At 37.9% G+C, this 21,318-nt stretch overlaps 1 protein-coding gene across 5 annotated transcripts in view; it reads right to left on the reverse strand.

Annotated features, from left to right (window-relative positions):
• Positions 1–21,318, reverse strand: part of SLC44A1 (solute carrier family 44 member 1) — a 70,963-nt gene that overhangs the window by 46,607 nt on the left and 3,038 nt on the right. For 4 of the 5 annotated variants that reach the window (XM_069776705.1, XM_069776706.1, XM_069776703.1 and 1 more), the window contains exons 2-3: positions 4,854–4,943; positions 2,220–2,362 (exon numbers count right to left, since the gene is read on the reverse strand). In XM_069776705.1, coding sequence (XP_069632806.1) covers positions 2,220–2,362; positions 4,854–4,943 — 233 coding nt within the window. Of the gene's footprint in view, positions 1–2,219; positions 2,363–4,853; positions 4,944–15,336; positions 15,447–21,318 lie in introns of those variants that run through there. The other variant, XM_069776704.1, reaches the window with a different exon arrangement.

Genomic DNA, 21,318 nt, shown 5'->3' on the forward strand with positions numbered 1-21,318 from the left:
CAGATCAAATCCTATCCCCGTGAGGACTCTGCTTTTCATCCTTACCACCCAGATTTCCATATCCACACAGACCACATCCATTTCACTTCCTCATTACAGTGCCTATGGGTTGCTGTCATTTGCAAGGAAGAAAACGTTATTTTTACAGATGATTTAGCTTTTCTGCCTTGGACTGGGAAATGAAGACAGAATTACCCTGCAAGCAGAATGAAATGAGAATAACTTTGTGTTTCCAGAACCACATTTGTAGAGCTTAAAGCCTTTACCTTCTCGACACAAACTGAAATGTACAGGCAGGAAGAAGAGTTTATTTTTACAGTCTGTCTGAAAAGTACTCCTATAAAATAGCACAAAATACTCCCATGAACTGCACCTCAGACACTGCAGGAACTCCATCTGCTAGAAACAGATGCAAAGCAGATAGTTTCTTCTGAAAAATTGCCAAGCAAATTTAAAAAGCTATAGCTTTTAAAAGTAGTGTGAGAGTGGGAAGGATCACTCGCTTATATAAGAACTGGCCTCTTCCAAAGCTGGGTACCCTGGACTGTACCAGGCACTTCACTGTGAACAGTTATAATCATCTGCCTTGGTAGAAGGTTTTCTCTCACTCTCACCCAAGTAGGGATCATGATATCCCATATGAGTGTATCCATTCATTTGCTTAGGTCATGCCTCAAACCCTGATACCTTTACTAGGAAAACATAATCCTTGTGAACCTTATTAAGCCTTTGATAAGCAATGGGTTCTGTCTACTAACTGTGTTAAAAATAGTCTCTAATTTTATTTGCTGTCTTTCAATCTTGCCTTTACAAGAGGCAATCACTTAGTGGTAGACACTTCTCCTCATGATGGCCTGACTTCTGTCACATGTAGGAGACTATTACACTATTTATTGTTACTTTTCAATAAAGTGTCTGAGTTTCTCTGCCTTCACACAACTCAGGCACCATTTCTTTCTAAATGTAAGTTTAAAATTATAATTTTAAATTTGTATTTTCTCTCGCAACACAAGAATGAAAATTTTGTACTGAATACACCTGATCTTAGAAAGCGTTAAAATATTTATATTAAAAAGTAGGAAAATAATGCTGCATAAGTTTTAAGCCCATCAACCCTCCTGGAAGCTGTGATTAGATTAAGAAATTATTCTTTTGACAGAAGAAATCTGTTAAAAGTTTCAGGCTATTTTATTTAACTCAAATTCTTCTGGCAACACACCAATTACCTAGCCACATTAAATCTTAAATCAGATCTTTAGGAATCGTTGGTATAGCAACTCAAAATAAGCAGATCTTAGGAAAGCATCCCTCCAAAGTAATTCATGCAAATTACGGATTTTCAGTTAGTCTGAAAGTAAGGTGTGAAGTAAAAGGCTATGATACTCAGATATTAAAGGCTTTTTTAGTTCTTTGAATTATCAACAGTGAAAGGAACATCTTTTTTGTCCACTAATACCACTGTTCTAAGGTTAGACTAAATAGTTTACTTTCTAAAGTCACCCCAGTTGTACAGATGCACTCTGACCACTGACTGGCAGACAGACCTCAACAGATGTTCACAGGTTTTCAACCCATCAGTCCAGAATTCTTGTACTCAGCTCCAGTATTACTACTGCAGTATGGGCAATAGATACAAAATATCTGTGCTGGTTCTGACCTGTAAGTATGTGTTTTAACACCACACTGCTTAGTAAGAGCTGTGTGCTGCTTAAATTTTTGTGCATTTTCTCCACAAGCCACTTATATATACTCTGCTTACAGTTTAAATTTTAAAGTCTCCTTTTAATGTGTTGGATATATCCCATCTCTCTCTAAACTCAGTGGCAGAAACTGAGCGTACAACATCAAAAGTGAACCATTTCTACATAGATAGCAAAGGCCTGCTTCCAAATCTGAGAATACTTGTCATACCTACAACTCTAACAAATAAAATTCTTCAGTGGCCCGATACAATCTCCTACATGAAGTGGATGCTAAGAAAACGAAACTCCTCAATGTCTTAACTGTACTCATATTGCACATCTGTCAACATATACTCTCCAAGTACCGTTGCTGGTTGTTACAAAACATTGCTGTTCTCTAGGTGAGAAGAGTAGAGAAAGACAAGTAGGAATGAGTTAGCATGTCCTTTTTCCCATTTTATTGAAAACCACTCTCAAAGGAAGAAAGGTTTTGCCTTTCCTGATTTACAGAATGAAGCAATTGAATCATATACTCACTTCTTGTGTGTAAGGTCCAGACCACTGTTGACTATTCCCTCCACCTTGACATTTTTCTGTCCACAAATATTTCCATAACTGTCATATCCTGAAAGCAGTCTTGCAGCTGCTCCTGTAGCTATTGAAAAGCCACAGATAAAACCCTGGAGGAGAAAAAAACCCCCACAGTTTAGTAATACTCTGTTTGACAGCTGGGAAAAGTCAGTTTAATTAATTTGTTTCTAAGCGGAGGTTCTTTAAAAATTCTTTCAGACTGAAAAAGGAAAGACAAGGACCATCCACAGAGAACTGTTGTGCAATTATAAAATTGAATGCAAGCCAGAAGAGGATTCAGACATCTAACACTGCATATTATCCAAGCATAGTTAACAATCTTGTAGGTGTTTTTTTGAGAGTCACATTGTCAGCAAGTGGTGCATGAAGCAGAAGGGAGGCCAAGGGCAGGCAGTGAAGGAGAGCTACAAGCAGAGCTTGAGCTGTCAAGGGTTAGTATGCATCTTAGATTATTCCAGACAGTCCAGATTTGCTTGCTTCAAGATTTTTTTTTTCCTTCAAATTATGTACTTTCAAAGATGAGTTAAAATGAAGAAGCCTATCTGACAAGATCCTTTTAAAGAAATCCTCTAAAGCAAGTGACCAGGTAAAGGCCACTATGGTTCAAGACGCTGTGTTCAAATGCAGGAAAGACAGACACAGAGCAAGAGAATGCAAAACGGCTCAAACAGACTAATGTGGAAAATACCCACTGCCAGGCAGGTCTTGCTGTGAACTTTCAGTGATATTTCACTAGCAAAACCAAGATCAAGGCGGTGATTATGCGAATAGGAGACTGGCCCAAAAGAATCATTAGCTCTCTAGCAATACCACCGAGAGGGAGAAGTGAACCATCGGCTTACTCCGCTACCATCAATGAACTGTTTTTACAGATGAGGCAAGCTAAGATTTGAGAACGGAAAGCAGAGTAAACAGCTGAGACAAATGTGTGAAGCAACAGATGGCAGCGACAGGATCAGATGAGATGATGACAACAGGTAATGAAGTCAGCATGGAACAGTTAAAATGTGGGTGGTTTTAAAGGTCTGAAGATACAGGAGAGTGACCTTCTCTGATGGACAGGCTATCACTACAGAGAAATTCCAGACAGCAATCTGATCATTATCTTTCTCTTGCCAATGCACTAATGGACTTACAGACTTAATACTCAAAGTAAAAACAAGGGCAAAGTGAGCAAGAGGCTATCACAAGTAAGAATTAAACCTGATTTCCAGCACTCACTTACAATTCTTCAGATCCCTTACTATTCTGTAAACAACATACTAGCATGCATTTTACATACAATAGTACTCAGGTTCTTGGCTGGTTCAAGAATTTTTTTTTCCTGCATACAGGGAAAGGGAAATCATGCAAATCCTCCACCATCTAAGCTAATTTACAACAGTGTGGGGATGCCTTCCTGTGCCATCATGGTACCTGACCCTTCAAGTGAAATCTCCTAAAACAGTAACTAAAAGGGTATTTGACCCAATAGGATAACTGCTCTGTATATGATATTGCTTAGACAGGAAAATCTGGGACACTCACCCACAGCAGACTAATTTATAATTGGGGGAACAGGTAAGTATAGACTCAGTAACCAGGGAACATCAACAAAGGCAGAAAAAAAGCACCACAAAAAAAGAGCTGTTTGTTTCAGGAAGTACTATGCTTTTTATGATTTTAAGATATTCACATTACAGTGAGAATATAATTCATATGATTTAAACAAAACATTTTAATTTTTGCATTTGAAGTGCAGCCAATGACAAACACTTTGGGGAAAAAAAAGAAATTTTTCAATGGAATAATTCCAAAGACCAGAGACCAAGGGACAGTAAAAAAAAAAAGCTGACAGCACAGAAATCCCGAACTCCTAAGGGCTACTGCATGCAATACAGCAGTACAAGACAGTGACAGACATTCTCTGATTATGAAGAACAGCATACATGGGTCCAGGAAACAAAACAAGATGTAAAGAAGCATATTTCTAGTTTTCACTAATCTGCAGCTCTTGGAGGTTTGTTGTTTTAATATAAAGTGCACAGTGTTGTGACGCTGTCTTGAGAAAGGTGATCATTTGATCACGCAGGACAAAGCTGGGATAACTTGGAAAGAAAGATCTTGCCATTAGTAATATGGTTGTTAATAGTAGGTGCTTCTACTAAGCATCCAAGAAAAAAAAAAAAACAGTCAACCGTTTGATATTCAGAATCTTTGTTTCTCAGGAAAAAGTTTACTGTGATTCACATGACCATTCACCAGACTCAAAGCTATGACTTCTGGGAAATCCACAGTCCCATAAGGAACATGAGACAAGTGATACCTCAGCATGCTGAAAATCACTTGCAGGTGAAACTGGAGTTTCAGGGCAAGAGGAGCTGGAGCAATAACTGGCACAAACAATAAATTATGGATCCCTACCAAAGGCTTTTGATACGTACATACTACCCATTTCTGTTCTACAGCTGATGGTGCCCACGCCAGTATACCCCGACCTTACCCTGTGACTAAGTTACTGAAGGGCTTTAAAACTTCTTTCTAATGAATGCAAACTCTTCAACTACGTAACAGTCACAAAATCCTTTGAGTTTTACTCACCATTCCTATGCAGAAGAGGATGAATAAGAGCAGCCATGGTACATCTGTGCAGCTGTGGTCCTCCAGAGGCTTCCACTCTCGCTTGGAGCTCTTGTGTGAGGAGAGAGAGATGAGGTTAACAAAACTGTTTTAATTGTCTTCTGCTCATAACAGAAAAAGTCAGAAAATGATTCTCCAGGGCATTAACATACAGCAGGAGTTATATTTAATATAGCTGAAGCAGCTTGGTCAAAAAAACCGCTAAGGCTCATGAAAGACACTTCAAAAGAAGTGCCTCCACTGGAAGCTAGATGGACAAAGAATTATTTATCCAGATAATTTATCCAGGAATTTACAGGTATTTATCCACAAAACAGGTTTTTTTCACTTATTTTTTTATTAACAGAAAAGAGAAGCTAATGGCATGGAATCAACAATATCTGCTATTGCAGTCTTCCACAACTACCTTCCAGTAATCTGCTTTCCAAGAAGGCTAAAAGGTTAAATTTTTCAAAAGCTCCTAAGTTTTAAAACACTACTGGCAGGTTTAACAAGTACAGTGCACGTAGAAAGGAGGTAATAAGTCGCTGTTAAAGAATAGTTCTCTACCTGCCAAGAGGCAGCTGAGCTTAACATTTCAGCAAAGAAATCCCTAGTCAGTACTGCCCAGGTGCCAGAAAGGAAAGTCGTGTACTTAAAGGTTGAAATACTCAATGATGTAGGCTCTCTTGCAAAGTATAAAGAGGCAGTTGTAAACAATTCAAAGAGTTTGCTGCTCACAACGCAAAATTTCTAAAGTGTGTATACACTGCTAAGATAATTCAAGTCTGTTAAAAACAGTCATTTTGCCATCTAGGCAATATGTTTTTAAGAAAAGAATGATTATAAGAAAAGAATGAGCACTGGCTGTAGCACAAAGCTAACCACTGTATCAGAATTTATTGTAACGAAAATATTGATTATAGCTACTTTTAAAAATACACAGTTACACAGACAAGCTTTTTCAGTTACTTCCCACGTACTAACTGTTCACACATGTCCACTAACACCCAAAAAATGCAGTGTTTCCATACTTGTGGAAGAAAAGGAGATTGATATAGGAAGAATACAGAATAGCCCTCTTGAGAGACAGAGCAAAAGGGGTAACCTATTCAAATTTTGATTTCATTTTTCCTCTAAGACTCTGACGCATCTTCAAGATTTTGTTGACGAGGTAGCAAATGTCAGTGCTGAATTAAAACAGAATGGTTGGATGAAATGTCAACAGCTTTTATCTCCACTATGTATTTTTGCAGATTTTTATCAAAAAAGCTATAGCACATAACTCATGTGGTATTAGCAAAGTGGTTTTTTGGTATTCATGACTTTGGTTTTTGCTAATTCACAAGTACAAAGCAAGCTTTTCAAATACTACCATTAGAAAACTACAAACTGGGTACAATATAAATGATAGTCTCTGTGCACCATGCTTCAAAAAGCACAGTTGTCTAAGTAGCCTGGCTTTGCATTAGGGAAATCAATGCTACTTTTGCAATCTTGTGTTAATAAAGTTCCACTTGCAGATGTTATATTTGTATTTTTAATTCAAACTGTGCAGATTCACTGAGTTCCAAACAGTCAAACTTCTTTTTATTTTACTCAATCAGTAGTGAAAGGTGCTAAAAGGTCACATTATGCACTCTACAACACTCATTCAACAAAACTGTCTTCTGATCCTGGTGGTTCACACTTAAAACTAACACACTATTCAAACTTAACATTTACAACAAGATTGTGACATTTATATTGCTATAATTAGCATAATCATAATTGCATAAAATATGTAAAGCTTCATGCTTCCTATTCCTAAATCCACACCAAGAACTCTGGATTCTTTAGAGAATTACTTTTATTTACAAACAGCAGAGATAAATTTCAGCTATAGCTGCACCTTAAAAGTAAACTGCCCTTGACAAAAGAGGGAGAAGTAAGATGTACCACATAGTGTGGTTTGTTTGCTTTGTTGTTGTTTTTTTTTTTTTAATCCTCTCTGTACCATCTGCAAACAAAATCTTTTAATAGGATTTTTAAAAGCCACTAAACATCCTCTAGAATAGCTCTGGCAGAGATTTAGGTTGTCTGACTAGTCAGAGTTACCATAAGTAATCCATTTTATTTACTAAGTGGACTGCAATCTATATGTCAAAAAGAAACTGGAAATGCCATTGCATACCACACAGTTAGAAGGCTACACTGAGGAATTCATTCTGTGTCCATAGTCTTTACTCTGCTCCAAAATAGAATTAAAATAAAAAAAAAAAAAAAAAAGGAAGAAGAAGGTATTTTTAAAAAAAGTACCCTTGGAGGCAACTGAAAAGGCACTAGATACTTAGCAACCTTCAATTTCACCACATAGCATACTAACATGGTATGAAATTACACATCTTTAGAACACCACCTTTTTCCAGTAGCCTGCCCAATCTTTCTTCTCTCCAGACCTTGCTACAACCCAAACCAGCTGCCATTATGTATCTGCAGTTTTCTTCTCAGTTGCTTCCTTGTATTCTGGATTCCCACTGAAACGACTTCCATAGCTTCACAGCCCTTCATCCTCATCTTTGATGTTGGTGTCTGTCTTTGTAGTGACTGCTCCCTTTCCACTCTACATCCTTAGATGTTTACTCAGACCATGATATTCATGCTTGGGCAACACAAATTGCTAGTCTATGGTCAACATAAGGTCTAACAAATGTTGTTTGTTCTGCAGTCTGGAAACTATGCTTTGTCTCAGTCATAACTGAAATACCATAAAATTTTAGCAGACATGCTTTGCCTGCAATCCTAAATCAGCACTTCTACTGATTTCAGCCTTTCCTCCAGACAAAGAGCCTTCAGCATCTGCTGATGCAAGAAAGCTAGATAACCTGGAGGAAAAAGAACGTTTTGGGAAATTATTTGATCCATTTTAAGTTTTCTCTTAAAGCAGAGCTTTCACAATTTATGCTATGCTCTCTACTGATATTCTTGCCATTAACAAAGCACAGGACTACCTGTGCACTGTTATGACAGCACAGAGAATCAAGAGTAGTATCAGTCAAGAGTGGAAAGTGGGCAAAAAACCCTATCTCTCCAAGACAAACTTGCGGGTTGGGAACAATTTTCCTGCCTCTAACAACTCTTCTGTGCTGATTTTAAGAGTTATTTGCTCAAGAACCCAAATAAGTGTGTTCAGAAGTTTATGTCTGTCCATTTTGCAGAAGATTTAGCAAATTCAATGCTTCTCCAAGCCGAATCAGAACTGTTGGGTGCAGCACAATTTTACAATTACATCTTAATTCCACACCTAGAAAGTTGGATGTCTAAAGTTAGGCTTTCTCTTGCAGAAGATAAGTGTGAAGAATGCCAGCACATTAGCTGTTGGCTTTTCTAGTTGAATTCAGAGCTACATGGTCTAGAGACAGCAAGTACTTGTATGCAAACGCAAAACATAAAGGGGCTATTTTCTTGGTATTCATTGCATCCAATCACTTCAAAACAAACACAGAACTGCCCCCTCCAGATTTCTTTCTCCCTGCCACTTCCAAAATATACCTTTGCAGCACCAAATAGCAGGCCTGAATTTGCATCTCTTCTGCATACTGTAACATACTTCTTTACAGGTATCAACATAGCACAAAACCAATGGTTACCACTTCCACTGTTAACTGTAATAGCTATACTGGATGCTACCATACAAGCACTCACCGGCCCCAACCAGAGTGCAACACACACACATAAGAGCAGAAAAAGTGTAAAAATACGGCATGTCAGCAGGAGACTACAGATGCAAGGAGTTAGAGAATTTTTTTAAAACATAAAACATCTCATGCAATGTACAATTTGGGAGTAATGTGATTGAAGCAAGAAGCCAAGTAAAGAACATCTGCAGTATTATATATATGGATAATCAAGCTGTGGGTAAGTAGCAAAGATGTGAATAAGATCAGGATAAAGATGGAATTTGCCATCAACAGAGGATGTTGCAACATCATGAGAAAGGCAGCAGAAAGAAATCCTAAAATCTCATGGTGATCAGATCATATGTTTCAGGAGGAAGAAATTGAAGCTACTACTGAGACAGATGGGCTGAATTAAGGACAACCCAGTGAATAACTGGCCTGAATAACATCCACTGGATGAAAAAGGAGATGCAGGGAGAGGTTAGACTCTAGGCTTTACTTCGGCTAGCGAGTTTAAGCTAGCAACTGAAGAGTATAAGACCATTCTGATTTACATATGAACACACAAGTGGTAAGAATACAGTCATAGCTTCATTCAGGTAGTCCAGTACAAAAAATAAAACCAAACCAGAACAAACAAATACAACCCCCATAATTTTCAGCCCAAAACAAGTCTCAGAGAGATCCAGGATGACGGATGTCCCATCAAAATCCTATAGGAAGATTCCCTAGTCATGTGGAAGGCCAGTCGTGCGAACTGCTAATCTAACTCCAGGACTACAATACACAGTGTTACGAAAGCCAAGAGGTGATAGAATTTTAAAGCAATGTCCACAGCCAACAAAGCCAAACCAAATTAAACTTCATGAGATACCAGTTACATGATCTATGCTGTTCTGGCTCAAGAGAAGGCTTCCAAGTACACATGTTCTGAAATCCTGGAAGGTCCACATCCAGGACAAAATGTTCATTACCCTTACTTGTACATAATGCTACATAAAACCTTACATGCAGATGAAACATAGTGACCACCCAGTATTCTTCTACTTCAGCATTTGGTTTAAATCAGTTCCACTTCCAGTCAAAAATAACAGAAAATATGACAGAAAAGTTGAAATAGTTTTTAAACAGAAATGTGCACAAATCATTTTGACATTCCCTCTTAAAAAGCAATAAATTCTTTTTAGTTTCCTTTTTTCTTTAAACCTGGTTCTAACACAAGACAAAGACACTGCAAAACATCCAGTTTTCCATCTGCAAGCATTGAGAATAAGCTTTTGTATTTTCTACCCTTAGAAATGGCCACTTTTTTTTTTTCTATTGAATACTGAATACAAGACATGGCATTTTGACTCATCCATCTAAACAATCAGGCCTAGATGTACAAAGTTTTTTCAGATCCTAGCACACTCAGGCACTTCAGTATTTGGCCCATTCCCCCCTTAGCAGCTTATACCATGCTTTAAGGATGTGACTTTTCAGACCACTTATGATTTCTGAAACTTCTGTTGGTTCAACTGGTGAGTTACAATACTGCCAAGACACAGACCTAGTATATGGAAACTTCACCACTGCTTTCACCATTTACATTCATTCATTATTTGACCTTTCCTTAAAAACTGGATAAATTCACAAAGTAAATCCATCCACTACTCTCCCCTCACCAATGCACACTGAATTTTTAACAACTTCTGGCCCGTAGTCTCCCTTCTATATTACATCCACCTTCCAAGTTTTTAATATCTCAATCACGACACCAACTGCACACCCTTTACAAATACTTCCTCCCTAAGATAATTTACAAAATTTAAAACACTTTAAGATGCATCTTCTTTTCACAGAACTGTTGTGTTAGGCTGTCAATTATGAACACTGGTATGCATGAATATCTGAACTCCCGTTTGTTTCTCAGAATGGTATCTGTGACTATTCTTTCCAGTGGGACATAGTTTTTTGTTTTTTAAGCACAGAACCCAGCTAAAAAATCATATTGATAGTTCCAGAAGCCACAGAACTAGTTAAGATTGATTTCCGTTTGTCTTCCTGGACAGTACAATCAGATCCTTTGATATCTAACAAAGGGAAAGTTCTGATCATAGTTCTTCATGCAGTGGAAACAATTCCTGATTTTTTTTTTCCCTTCTCATTTAGGTTTCCTGATATTTAAGGATAACTCAGCTTTTGTTACAGCTCCTTTCTCTGTGGCTACAGTTTGACCTCAATCTTTCATTAAGCTCACAAGAATACACCTGAATCTTTGAATCAACTATCACTCATGAATTAGCTATCAATGCCAAGTTAGCTCGGTTGGATCAACAATTCTTTAGAGTTATTGGGGATGGGAGAAACAAGCAGGAAGGAATGAAATGTGTGTTATCTGTGCCAAAGATTTTTTTTTCTAAATGTAAGTTACCAGCAGTTTAAATTACTACAGAAGCATTACATAAGTTAACTTTTCAAATAGCTTTAATTAATTAAGGGGTTTTTGCTCTGCAGAGAGTCACTGTAGAAAAACTTGGAATATTCATTGTTATAATTTCTAACCAGTTTCAATAATGACAAGAAGATACTGAAAATTTTGGGTTGCAAGTATTTCAGGTTTTTTTCTTCTTAAAATGAAAGGGTAGTTTTTGTTCTACTTTTAAAAATCCTGATGTGGCAGTTTAAGATAATTTGCTATAAAACCCCATCCTAAGAACCACATTCACCTAACTACGTCCTCTTTCGATTAATTCCCTGTTGTTTTATCACCTTGATGTAACATCTGGATTCAGAGTATATGTGACTGTAGCTCAACACAGGAAAGTAAATAGAAATTACTTCTGTTTGTATATGTAAACCAAGGAATTCAGAAATTACTGTGTAGCTGTCTATCTACAGAGGAGATAAACAGCCACAGTATGCACACAGCATTAATAAACAGTCCTTAGGTTACTCATCCTGACTGGGATCTTTTGTGGGAAACTGCCACAGAGTCCTGCAGAACCTCCCTTTCCTAGAAGGAAGGCTGGTTCTGATAAAGTGCCAGAGATTCAAGTGATTGTATGAATAGCATTCAGTTTATTCCAATCACACAGTGAGTTTTGATGCTTCAGAATTGGTGGGTCCATTTGCAATACTGTCCACACCACAAAATGACATGTAAGGCATGGTCCACTCTTGAGTTCTCCTTTGAAAAAAAGGTAAGCCAGGTTAAAGAGGTTGCTACCAAGAAGTCATCCAGTCCACAAGTTGTCCTGCAAACTAAGGTTAAAACTACAACTTGACATGCTATTGAAACATCCCCACACTGCCAAAAAAAAAAGGCTGTTCTTGAAACATTTGTCGGCTTTTCCTAATGACCATTTAAAGAGCTGATTCTTTACACATTTTACATATCTTTACAAGCTAAAGTCTCAGTCACATGCTGGCCTTTACCATGAAGCATACCACCTATGAAAAAGAGGAACCATAATTCACTAGTTTACCAAAATGTTTCCAATGCAAGAATGTAATTCTCTAGTTTATCAGAGAGCAGGGCATTTTTCTGTCCAAGACATGGCACACCTTTCTAAGTTATTCAGCTGTTTAAGAGAAGAACTAGCAGCAACTGTATATTGTCCTAATGAAACTTCTTCCACCTCTGAACAGATCTTAATTCTAGAGCTTAAAGAGGAACAGGAAATGAGTCCTGACACCAAGCAGTAATAGTTTAAAATGCTTCTAGATTGCTCTAACCTGAAGCCTAAAACCAGGACCTAAGACCCCTATTCCATAAGCAACTGCAGCCATTTTGACATCAAATGAAGTTACCAGCTATTGCTCTCCTTTCATTATGAAAGTCAAACTGCAGTGAACAAGATGATCAGTATGCTGCATCTGAAATATATTTTGACCGCAAAGTGCTTAAAACATATGTGATACTAATTACAGGCGTAGACTAAGTGTGTCTCAATATAAACATGAACCAGTAACTACTTCATGAAAAACAGAGCATTTCTCTGCATACACAGCCAACTTAGTAGATAATGACTGAACAAGTGTTTACAATATCAGAATATAAAATTAAAATCTAGCAAGTTGTTTCACATTTTCAAACAAAAGCATTAGGCAACTTTTAACCTATTAAATACACTGCACAAAGAAATTCATAGTGAGAAGGAGGGAAGAGACATTGACATTTTCTAACACCTTCACAAATAAACAGAGCCTAGAGTCCCTGACAGTGCGCCTATGAAGGTCTGTTACCTCTAAGGAGAATGAAGTCTATAATTATTCTAGGATCTTCTTTTATTCTTAAGAATGGATGACACTGTCCCTAAAAAAAGCCCCAAAAAACTAACCTCCCACAAAAAAACCACTCACTTTCCCACACAAGTACACTTCTGAGAATAACAGTACCAACTCAAGTAAACTATCCCTCTATATAAAATCTTCATGGAGTGAATGCACTTTGCATAAGTGTCCAAAGCAAAGTCCTGAAGTGTGAAAAGTATCTTCAGTTCATGACTTCATCAACTATCTTACAATTTTTTATAGAAAACCCTTTGTTTACTGCACTGTGAAGCCTAAGAACACTGTGTGAAGTTGCCCTAGTTAAAATGCTCACCATTATCTACAGACTTCCTGTGCGTGACCTACAGGTGTTCAGATAAAGCACTGAGCAGTAGCTTACTGCAGTTTTATCACAAATTCAGACGATTCTCTCATGTTCACAATAAAACTGATTTATTATACAGAAATTACTGGTGTGTCTCCATTACTAGAGGAGGAACACACACCAGCAAACCCAGACTTTTACTCTACTAAACTATAGCAGTTCCCTGGAAGAATGAACTACGCTGTATCAATAAAAATATTCCCATAAACACACCAAGAAAATTCTTAGTGTAGATTTGTCCTGGATCTCCCTCTGGGGAAGAGTAGTATTGCTTCTACCCCAAAAAGCCTACCAATGATAACATTCTCCTGAGAGGCAGATGATTGAATTCCCCCAGACTTACAGAACCAAAGCTCTGTCTCCCACTTCCAGGGGCAAGTGAGCTTGTCACTGTAATACTATTACAGCTGCAAGTGGCAGTCACCTCTAGAAAGAAATGAAAACAATACACACTGTTCCCTGCAAGTGCCCTCCATGATGACACCATCCTCTGGGTAACAAGCCCAAACACCTCTGAGCAATTCCAAAAGGGACTGCATTACAGAACATGCAAATGACAGTGGTGCCTAAGGCCCGTTTTTGTGGAATTTCTGCTTTATTTTTCAATTTACTGCAAAGCAGACATTAGTCATGCTTTTGGATTTTACTGACAACCACATGCCAGTACTTTACATATAAGCACCCACGTCCTTATTTGCCTAATAATTCCACATCACTGCTTGTTCTCCGACACCTTGTCCACTGAAAGGACACATGTGCTCTTTACAAGAACAAAACTCAGAGTTCCTGTTAGAAGTCTTCTGATGGTGTAATACTACTTTAAAGTTATCCATCAAAGGGTAATGAATTTACCACTTTCATTCTCTTCAGAGACTAATCATACCACCAATTCAATGTGTCCAACACCTGCATACTTCACCGATGTTCTCATACTCCACACACAGTATTTATGAGTTTTCAACTTAATGTAAGCAAAATTGAGAGCACATAAGACAGCACTTACAACATTATTGATGGTGTAATATAAAGATGTTTATCCTGAAAACTCATACATGGAGACTTCACTTATGAATCTGACAAACACTGTGCTGTGTATCATCTTCCACTCATCTTTTCAGTCAACTCATATTAAACATTGCTTCTAAAACTCCTTTATTACATGCTTCCACCTCAGTCTACAACTTAAATATTTATCTTGAAACATAACACAGCTAATTAAAGAAAGAGCTGACAGGATCAGCACACCTGCTGAGGTTTTGAAGTTTTGAAAGAAGACCATCTGCAGACAAAAGCCCAGTTTTTAACCCTCAAAGTACTTAGTTATTGTTTCTTTTCTTCATTACAGGTTGTTAAGTACTTATTTGAAAGCAGTAATAAGTAAGGACACTACAAATATTATAGTAATATTTTTCAGAGGATTAATATATCCATTTCAATGCATGTTTGGTACTTCCCTGTTCTTAATCATTAATAAAAAGCAGTCATGCAAAAAAAAAAAAACACCAAAAAAACCCCACACAACAAAAAAAAAATCCCCAACCCCCCAAAAAACCAAACCCAACAGTTCACTTTTGAAGATATTTTGCACCTACCAAGTTACTTCATCACATTGAATTTTCTACTTGTACATCTACCTGTTTAACAGAATCTCAAATTTTTTTCTTACTACGAGACTGGAAGTCCCAAATCACAAAATATTTTCAAACTTTAGAGTAGTAAAACATTTTCCAACTGCAATACATATTTTGCTTCCAAATGTGTTAGCTTTATCACATGACATTAGCAGAAGAAAAAAAAAAACACAGCAGAACTCCTCAATTAGTGGTCTCCACAGAAGATGAAGGACATTCCATAGAAAATGCTGCCCCTGTTCTTTGCACTCCTTTGTGTGTGATGAGTAGTTTTCTCTAAAAGAATTCTTTCACCCTTTTAAAGTGTCTAAAGCCAGAATTCAAAACCAAAACCATCACAGCTCTTTAAGAGCTCATGGCCTGCATAGTACTGCTGTGAAAAATAATGATGTTGCCACTTCGTAGAGACATTCATAGCAGTTTGCTAAGTATTCTTTCAAAATGCATCCTACGTTCAAATGCGTTTGTCAACTGAACATCAGAAAAATCACGTACTCTTGTATAGCATTTACAATCCTTGCAGAAGAACTTCCTACCTTTTGAAGGCAAAGGCCTACTTGGTGGAGGGTTCTGTGAGGTTAGAGGCTCACATGTGCACACATAAACACAAACATGGTCCTTGTCGCACTACACTGAACACTATTAACTAACTGTTGGATACATTGGCCATATGCATTCTTCCATATCACTGTGTACGAAACCTGAAAGACAAGAGCTATGTTGGAAGTTGAGAAGCTAATAGCCATATTCAGTTACATTTAAGGGACGTAATCAGCACACTAAAAACTTCTCAGAACACTTTTTTCCCCCGCTTCCTCTAACGAAGATCAGAAAAATTTTAAGCTTACATTTTGGGGGGAAAAAAACCTCTCACATAGCTTCTTAAATAAAAAATCCTAACTTACAGGTCCAAAATTCTGGCAAAACAAGAAAGACCACCACTCAGGATTACAATAAGAGGGTAGTGCTTGAGGATATTGAAAGCGTATTAGATTAACAGGAACCAATGCTAAGAGGGCTCTATCCGATTTATGGAAGAAAGGATGTGAGGAGAATGGAAAGGGAAATAATGTGTCAAGCCCTTAGCTTATTACATAAGCATACTTCCTTATAAGTAGGCAATTATTTTGCAGCTTTTCATAGCAAACTAGGGGGAGTCTGACAAAGCATTGCCAGGACATGGTTATTGTGACCTTGAACAAAATACTTTAATGGGTTTCCTGTTTTGTTTCTACGGATCTGTATATGACATTCAGAGGTCTCTTCCTCAGTCAAATAATGTATCTGGAGAGCAGCAAGAGTGGTTTCAATTTAAAACAAAACCAAAACAGGTCAGAGTTCATTTCTGCTGTAAACAGCTGCTTCACTACATTGCATTTACTAAAAGTGGGTATCAGGCACAAGTCACCATGTTCTGCTCACCAGGACCCTCCACCATATTCTAGCAATATTACTGGTTAAAATAGCAACAGCTAGAAACTAGCATGTAAAAATGTAGTATGGAATCTCAGCTTTCCTACATACTGCAATCATCTCCTATTCTTGCAGTGCCGTGCATACTCGGTGTTGAAATCATATTAAAGCAGAGAAAATTAATCTTAGGACTGCAAAGCTTAACTTCAAAATGAAGTTGACTCTTCTTTCTTCTTAAATATGTATACAGATGTTCTTGAGGCTGTTGTCATACAATTGTACACTTTTATTCCACATTCGAAATTTGCTTACCTAGAAGACTAGGAAAAAAAAAAAAAAGAGGGGGCCTAGAGACAGGAGGCCAATCAATGCAATGAAATTTGTTTACTTCATAAATCTCTGAAACTTTAAAGTATCTGGAAGACCTAGAAGACCCTATTATATATGCACCAACACAGACTCTTCCTCTAAAATCGATACACAAAAAAGCTCTCAGTATAGTTTCATCAAATAGAGGTAAAAATTAGCAGTTTAGTCAGCAGGTACAAGTCACCTCACAACACTCTGCTTAACTGTTTTTTAGAAGCAAAGCACAAGATGTACACAATTTTCCAACAGCTCCTTCAAGTGAGAAAGATTCAAATACAAAAATAACAAAGACACAGTTTCTGTCAAGTTGGTTTGCAAGTTTTGATTTTCACAAAAGAAACCACTGAGGAAGGTTCAAAGGAACAAAAATTATAGTCAGCCCAAAGGAGAAAAAGGCATGCAAAAGTGTAAAGCTTGCCTTTAGAGTAAACAGCATAAAAACAGTTGACAACTTCACTACATAACAAATACTGTCATTTCTTCATAATGAAAAATAAAAGCAGTCATGTGGATATGAATATACCTTCACAATTACTAACCTAAAAGTCTGATGGCTGACAGCATTCTAGATGCCAATTAGATTACAATAACATAAGCTTTGGATTTAGCATTCACTATTAACAATACAAGATAATCAATCTTTTCCAAAACTGTTCTCACTTTATCAAAAAAATGTCTTGTAAGGATGCAATATCCCACGCTTGTTCTTAATCCAAACTACTGCTTCTTGAAGCACTTAAAAAAAAAAAGTCAATCTTTGAGTTACCTGACAAAGTAAAGGAAATAATGGGCTACTTAAAACTTTTAAGATGTGACACAACGGAAAGATAGTCTAACTTCAGAAGGAGCTAGTCCTCAGTGGGAAAACTCAATAAATTTGAAAGAGTATCTATGTAGCTGAAATATTTCTTTCTACATCAAGATCAAAAGGAATTATTTGCACAGATTGTGCAGTTGCTTGTGACAGCGTTTGTAAAAGGACACCTCATGCTTCACAGGAAATGAATAGAGCTCACAGACCAGAAGTACAGAGAAGTAGTCAACAACTTCATGAGATGCCTCAATCCTTAGCACTGTTTCTGGATCCGGCTTGTACACTTCCTCCTTCATACTATATCTGCTTCCCAGAAGCTAGAACAGAAGCTTCATCTACTGTCAGCATGTTGAAAGGAAAATCAAGCTTCCTAGCTCCTTAAGTAGAATTGACAAGTCATTCTGTTTCTGCCCATCAACACCGTTATTCAGCTGGTTGTCTTCTGTGATTGTACCCCATGCCCACAATGAAATGGGCATGTTTTGATGCCCCCTGTATTCATTTAACTGCAAGAACCTCTGACAACTGAAGATATGGCTGAAGTACAATTAATGATCTGTATTGTCCATAACAGCTCAGAAGAGACATTTCATCAGAACTACGAAATTTTTTCAAAAGTTAAGAACTCCAGATTTATTCTGTGTTACTTTGACAACAGATGCTCAAGGGAACGTTAATGGATGATCTGTCTTCATCTCCTCTTATAATGGGAAGTTCTTATAGTCTTGTAAAAGCCAAGGCTACCACCAAGAATAACATGTGCTTTGTTTATCCCAGTCATGTCTCCAATCTCCAGCAAGATTTCAAGCTTCTCTCACACGTACCTTAGATTAAGCAACTGACATACAATGTAAGGATAAAATAAACAAACACACACAGTATTTCCCAGTCCCAACACAAACACCAAAACCTCTGTAAGAAGCCTTGTTTCCTATAACATCTTGCCACAGCAAATGCTTTTGAACTACAATCAGCCACTAAGAGAGGAAGGGAGAATGGATTCTGTATCACAACTACTCCAAGAGAAACCAGTTTAAGGTCCACTTCTCCCCACAGCTTGTTCCCTTTCACGAACTACAATTTCTGTCCCCTCAGATGTAACAATGCAAACGTTGTAGAGCTGTACTATAAACTAGATCAGTGGAGCAATCTGAGTTACCCTGTAAAGTAAGTTTGCTTGCTTAAAAAAAAAAAAACAAAAAAAAAACCACACACCAAAAAAAAACCAAACCAAAAAATGTGTACAGATTACTTCAGTCAAACAGATTTACAACACAGCCTAACAGTTATGGTGACTTGAGAGCGATGAACTCCAACAGTTATCTCCTGCAAATCCAGTTTTATAATGGACTAATGCTGTGAGATAGCAGAAAATACCACTGATTAAGGAGACGAATGAAAAGAAAGGGAAGGAAGTATTGCCACTCAAATGCAGATTCCGTTTTTCTTCTTTAATGAAACTAAAGATTTGAAAGAAATTTGATTATTGTATCAACTTAGAGCTTTAGCACCATTCGCTCAGAAGATCCCAGCATTTAGGAAGAGAAGATCATTTTCAAAACAGCACAACAGAAAACCCTACCTGTATCAAAAATGAGTAGAAACTTTTTAAGCTTTCTTGCAGATCCATGATGAGAGAGATGCACCTAGATAGAAGCACCCATCTTGAGAAGCTCATGATAAAGATATGGCAAGGGAGGACAGTGGGCTGAAACCACATGAAGGTATTGACAATCAACAGCACTGCAAGACAGGAGATACACAGAGGTGGGTTTTTTTCTCCTGTCCTTTACAAGGTTTTAATCTCCTATAGGTCCGCACACTTTGGCCAAACAACTACAGTTCAAAGAAGCATTAGGAGGATCTGGTCATGATAATTAATGAAAAGTACGTCGACTGCTCTAAGAAAACCACTGTAAGATGTAGGTGACATTGCAAAAGGTTTTCCCAGCAAGCTCAAGCTTCAAGATGGTGAGAGTCAAGAGGCAGCAAGCACTAAAAAAAAAATATAGCTAAGTCCATCTAAATAAGTAGAGAATAGCATAAGCCCCTAAAGAAACAGAAGATGACACCGTTGTAACATGGAAAAAGGAGCAACAGGTAAACAAGAACTCTGGTTGTGACGATAAAAAACAAGCGTAGATCACAGAAGATACTACACCAGGGGAAGTACAAGAACTTTGTATGAGCGTGGAATAAGACTGAAATTGAAAAAAGAAATGCACTGGACAGAAGTATTCCAGATTGAAGCAACTCAACAGGTAAAACAGCAGTCGAACAACAGGAAAGAATGAGCACACCTGGAAAAAGTCCGGTACGGTTCTATTAAGTTAACATCACTCATAACAGTTCAAGTTGAAAAATTTGGTAGAATAGGAGATAAGTTAAAAAAAGGGGGGAAGAAGACTGCATATACCAGCACAGACAGCAGTAGAGGAGAAGAAATAATAATCAGAGAGTAGAAGGCAGTGAAGAATAGCAAGAGGACAGTATTACAGAAGCCCAGGGACAATAAGACATCGAGTGGTAGAGGATTACAGATTGTATCGAAAGCAGCAGAGATCGAGGAAGGTAAGAAAGGAAGGGAATCCTTGAAACTTGGCCAAAAGGGGCCTGCAGAGATCTCAGTGAAGGCAATTTCAGCAGAACACAGAACCTGGATTGGAATGAATTTAGTACAAAGAAAGAGGAAGGAATGTATGACAACAAATGTAAATTCTTCTGTTTGGGAGTTTGGAAAAGAAGGGAAGCAGACTAGAGTTGACTGTCAGCTTTAAGGATGGAGGATGGTAACTCAGAATAAAATTAGGAAGGGAATAAGAGGTAAAAAGGCGGCAGCAAGAGGTAAAAAAAAGAAATTTGGAATTAAAACAGAAAAATTGAACAAATGGAGCTTTGGGGTCAGGCTAAGCAGTTAAAGGCAGAAAAAGCAGAGAGCAAACACGAGAAACCATCACTGTAAGTAGCAGACAAGAGTGCTGAGCAAAAGTAAACATGCCAAGTCTAATCAGTTTTTCTCTGGAAACCTTTAGATTCTGCAGGGGAAAAGATACATGAAACGCCTAAGACAGAGCTCTAGACAGCCTGCAAAGCAAAGGAACTGGGAAATGTATTTGGGGGAGGGGGGGTAGGGGGGAAGGGGGAGGGAAGCATAATTGAGTATGAAATAAGAGTTAGGAAGAAGACGTCAAAGAAATTTGCCTGGTTCAACAGTCACAGGTAGCTGCATTATCATAAATGAGATGAGGAGGTGTAGTCATGAGAAAGGGACTTGGAGATGCAGTAATCAGATAAGATGGCTGGCAAAATCAAAACAGAAGTAATCATTTCTCTCAGAAACAGAAACAGGGATTAGCAGATGAAGATCAAATAGGCTAGAGAGCTGAAGAATAAACTTAATGAGAAATCAACTTGAGAAACAAGTCATCAGGAATGATGGTAAGATGTCCATGATAAGAGACTGTATGTCAAAGACTAAGATGAAGTTACACAGGGAGAAGCAAGAAGTAAGTGAGGCAACATGAAGGAACCTCTGATGGACCCCTGCTCAAGAAAAGCTTAAGAAGAAATAACAGAGGGGGAAGCATAAAGACAGTGGTAGATGAGGAACACAACATTAGTTGTTAATGATAAAAGGGCGGGTAGGACAGTGTCCTGGTTTCAGCTGGGATAGAGTTAATTTTCCTTCTAGTAGCCGGTACAGTGTTACATCTTGATAACACACTGATGTTTTCAGTTGTTGCTAAGTAGTGTTTATACTAAGTCAAGGATTTTTCAGCTTCTCATGCCCAGCCAGCAAGAAGGCTGGAGGGGCACAAGAAGCTGGGAGGGGACTCAGCCAGGGCAGCTGACCCCAACTGGCCAAAGGGGTATTCCATACCATGGGACATCATGCCCAGTATATAAACCAGGGGAGTTGGCT

This window comes from Haliaeetus albicilla, chromosome Z, assembly GCF_947461875.1.
Source record: "Haliaeetus albicilla chromosome Z, bHalAlb1.1, whole genome shotgun sequence".
Lineage (NCBI taxonomy): Eukaryota > Metazoa > Chordata > Aves > Accipitriformes > Accipitridae > Haliaeetus > Haliaeetus albicilla.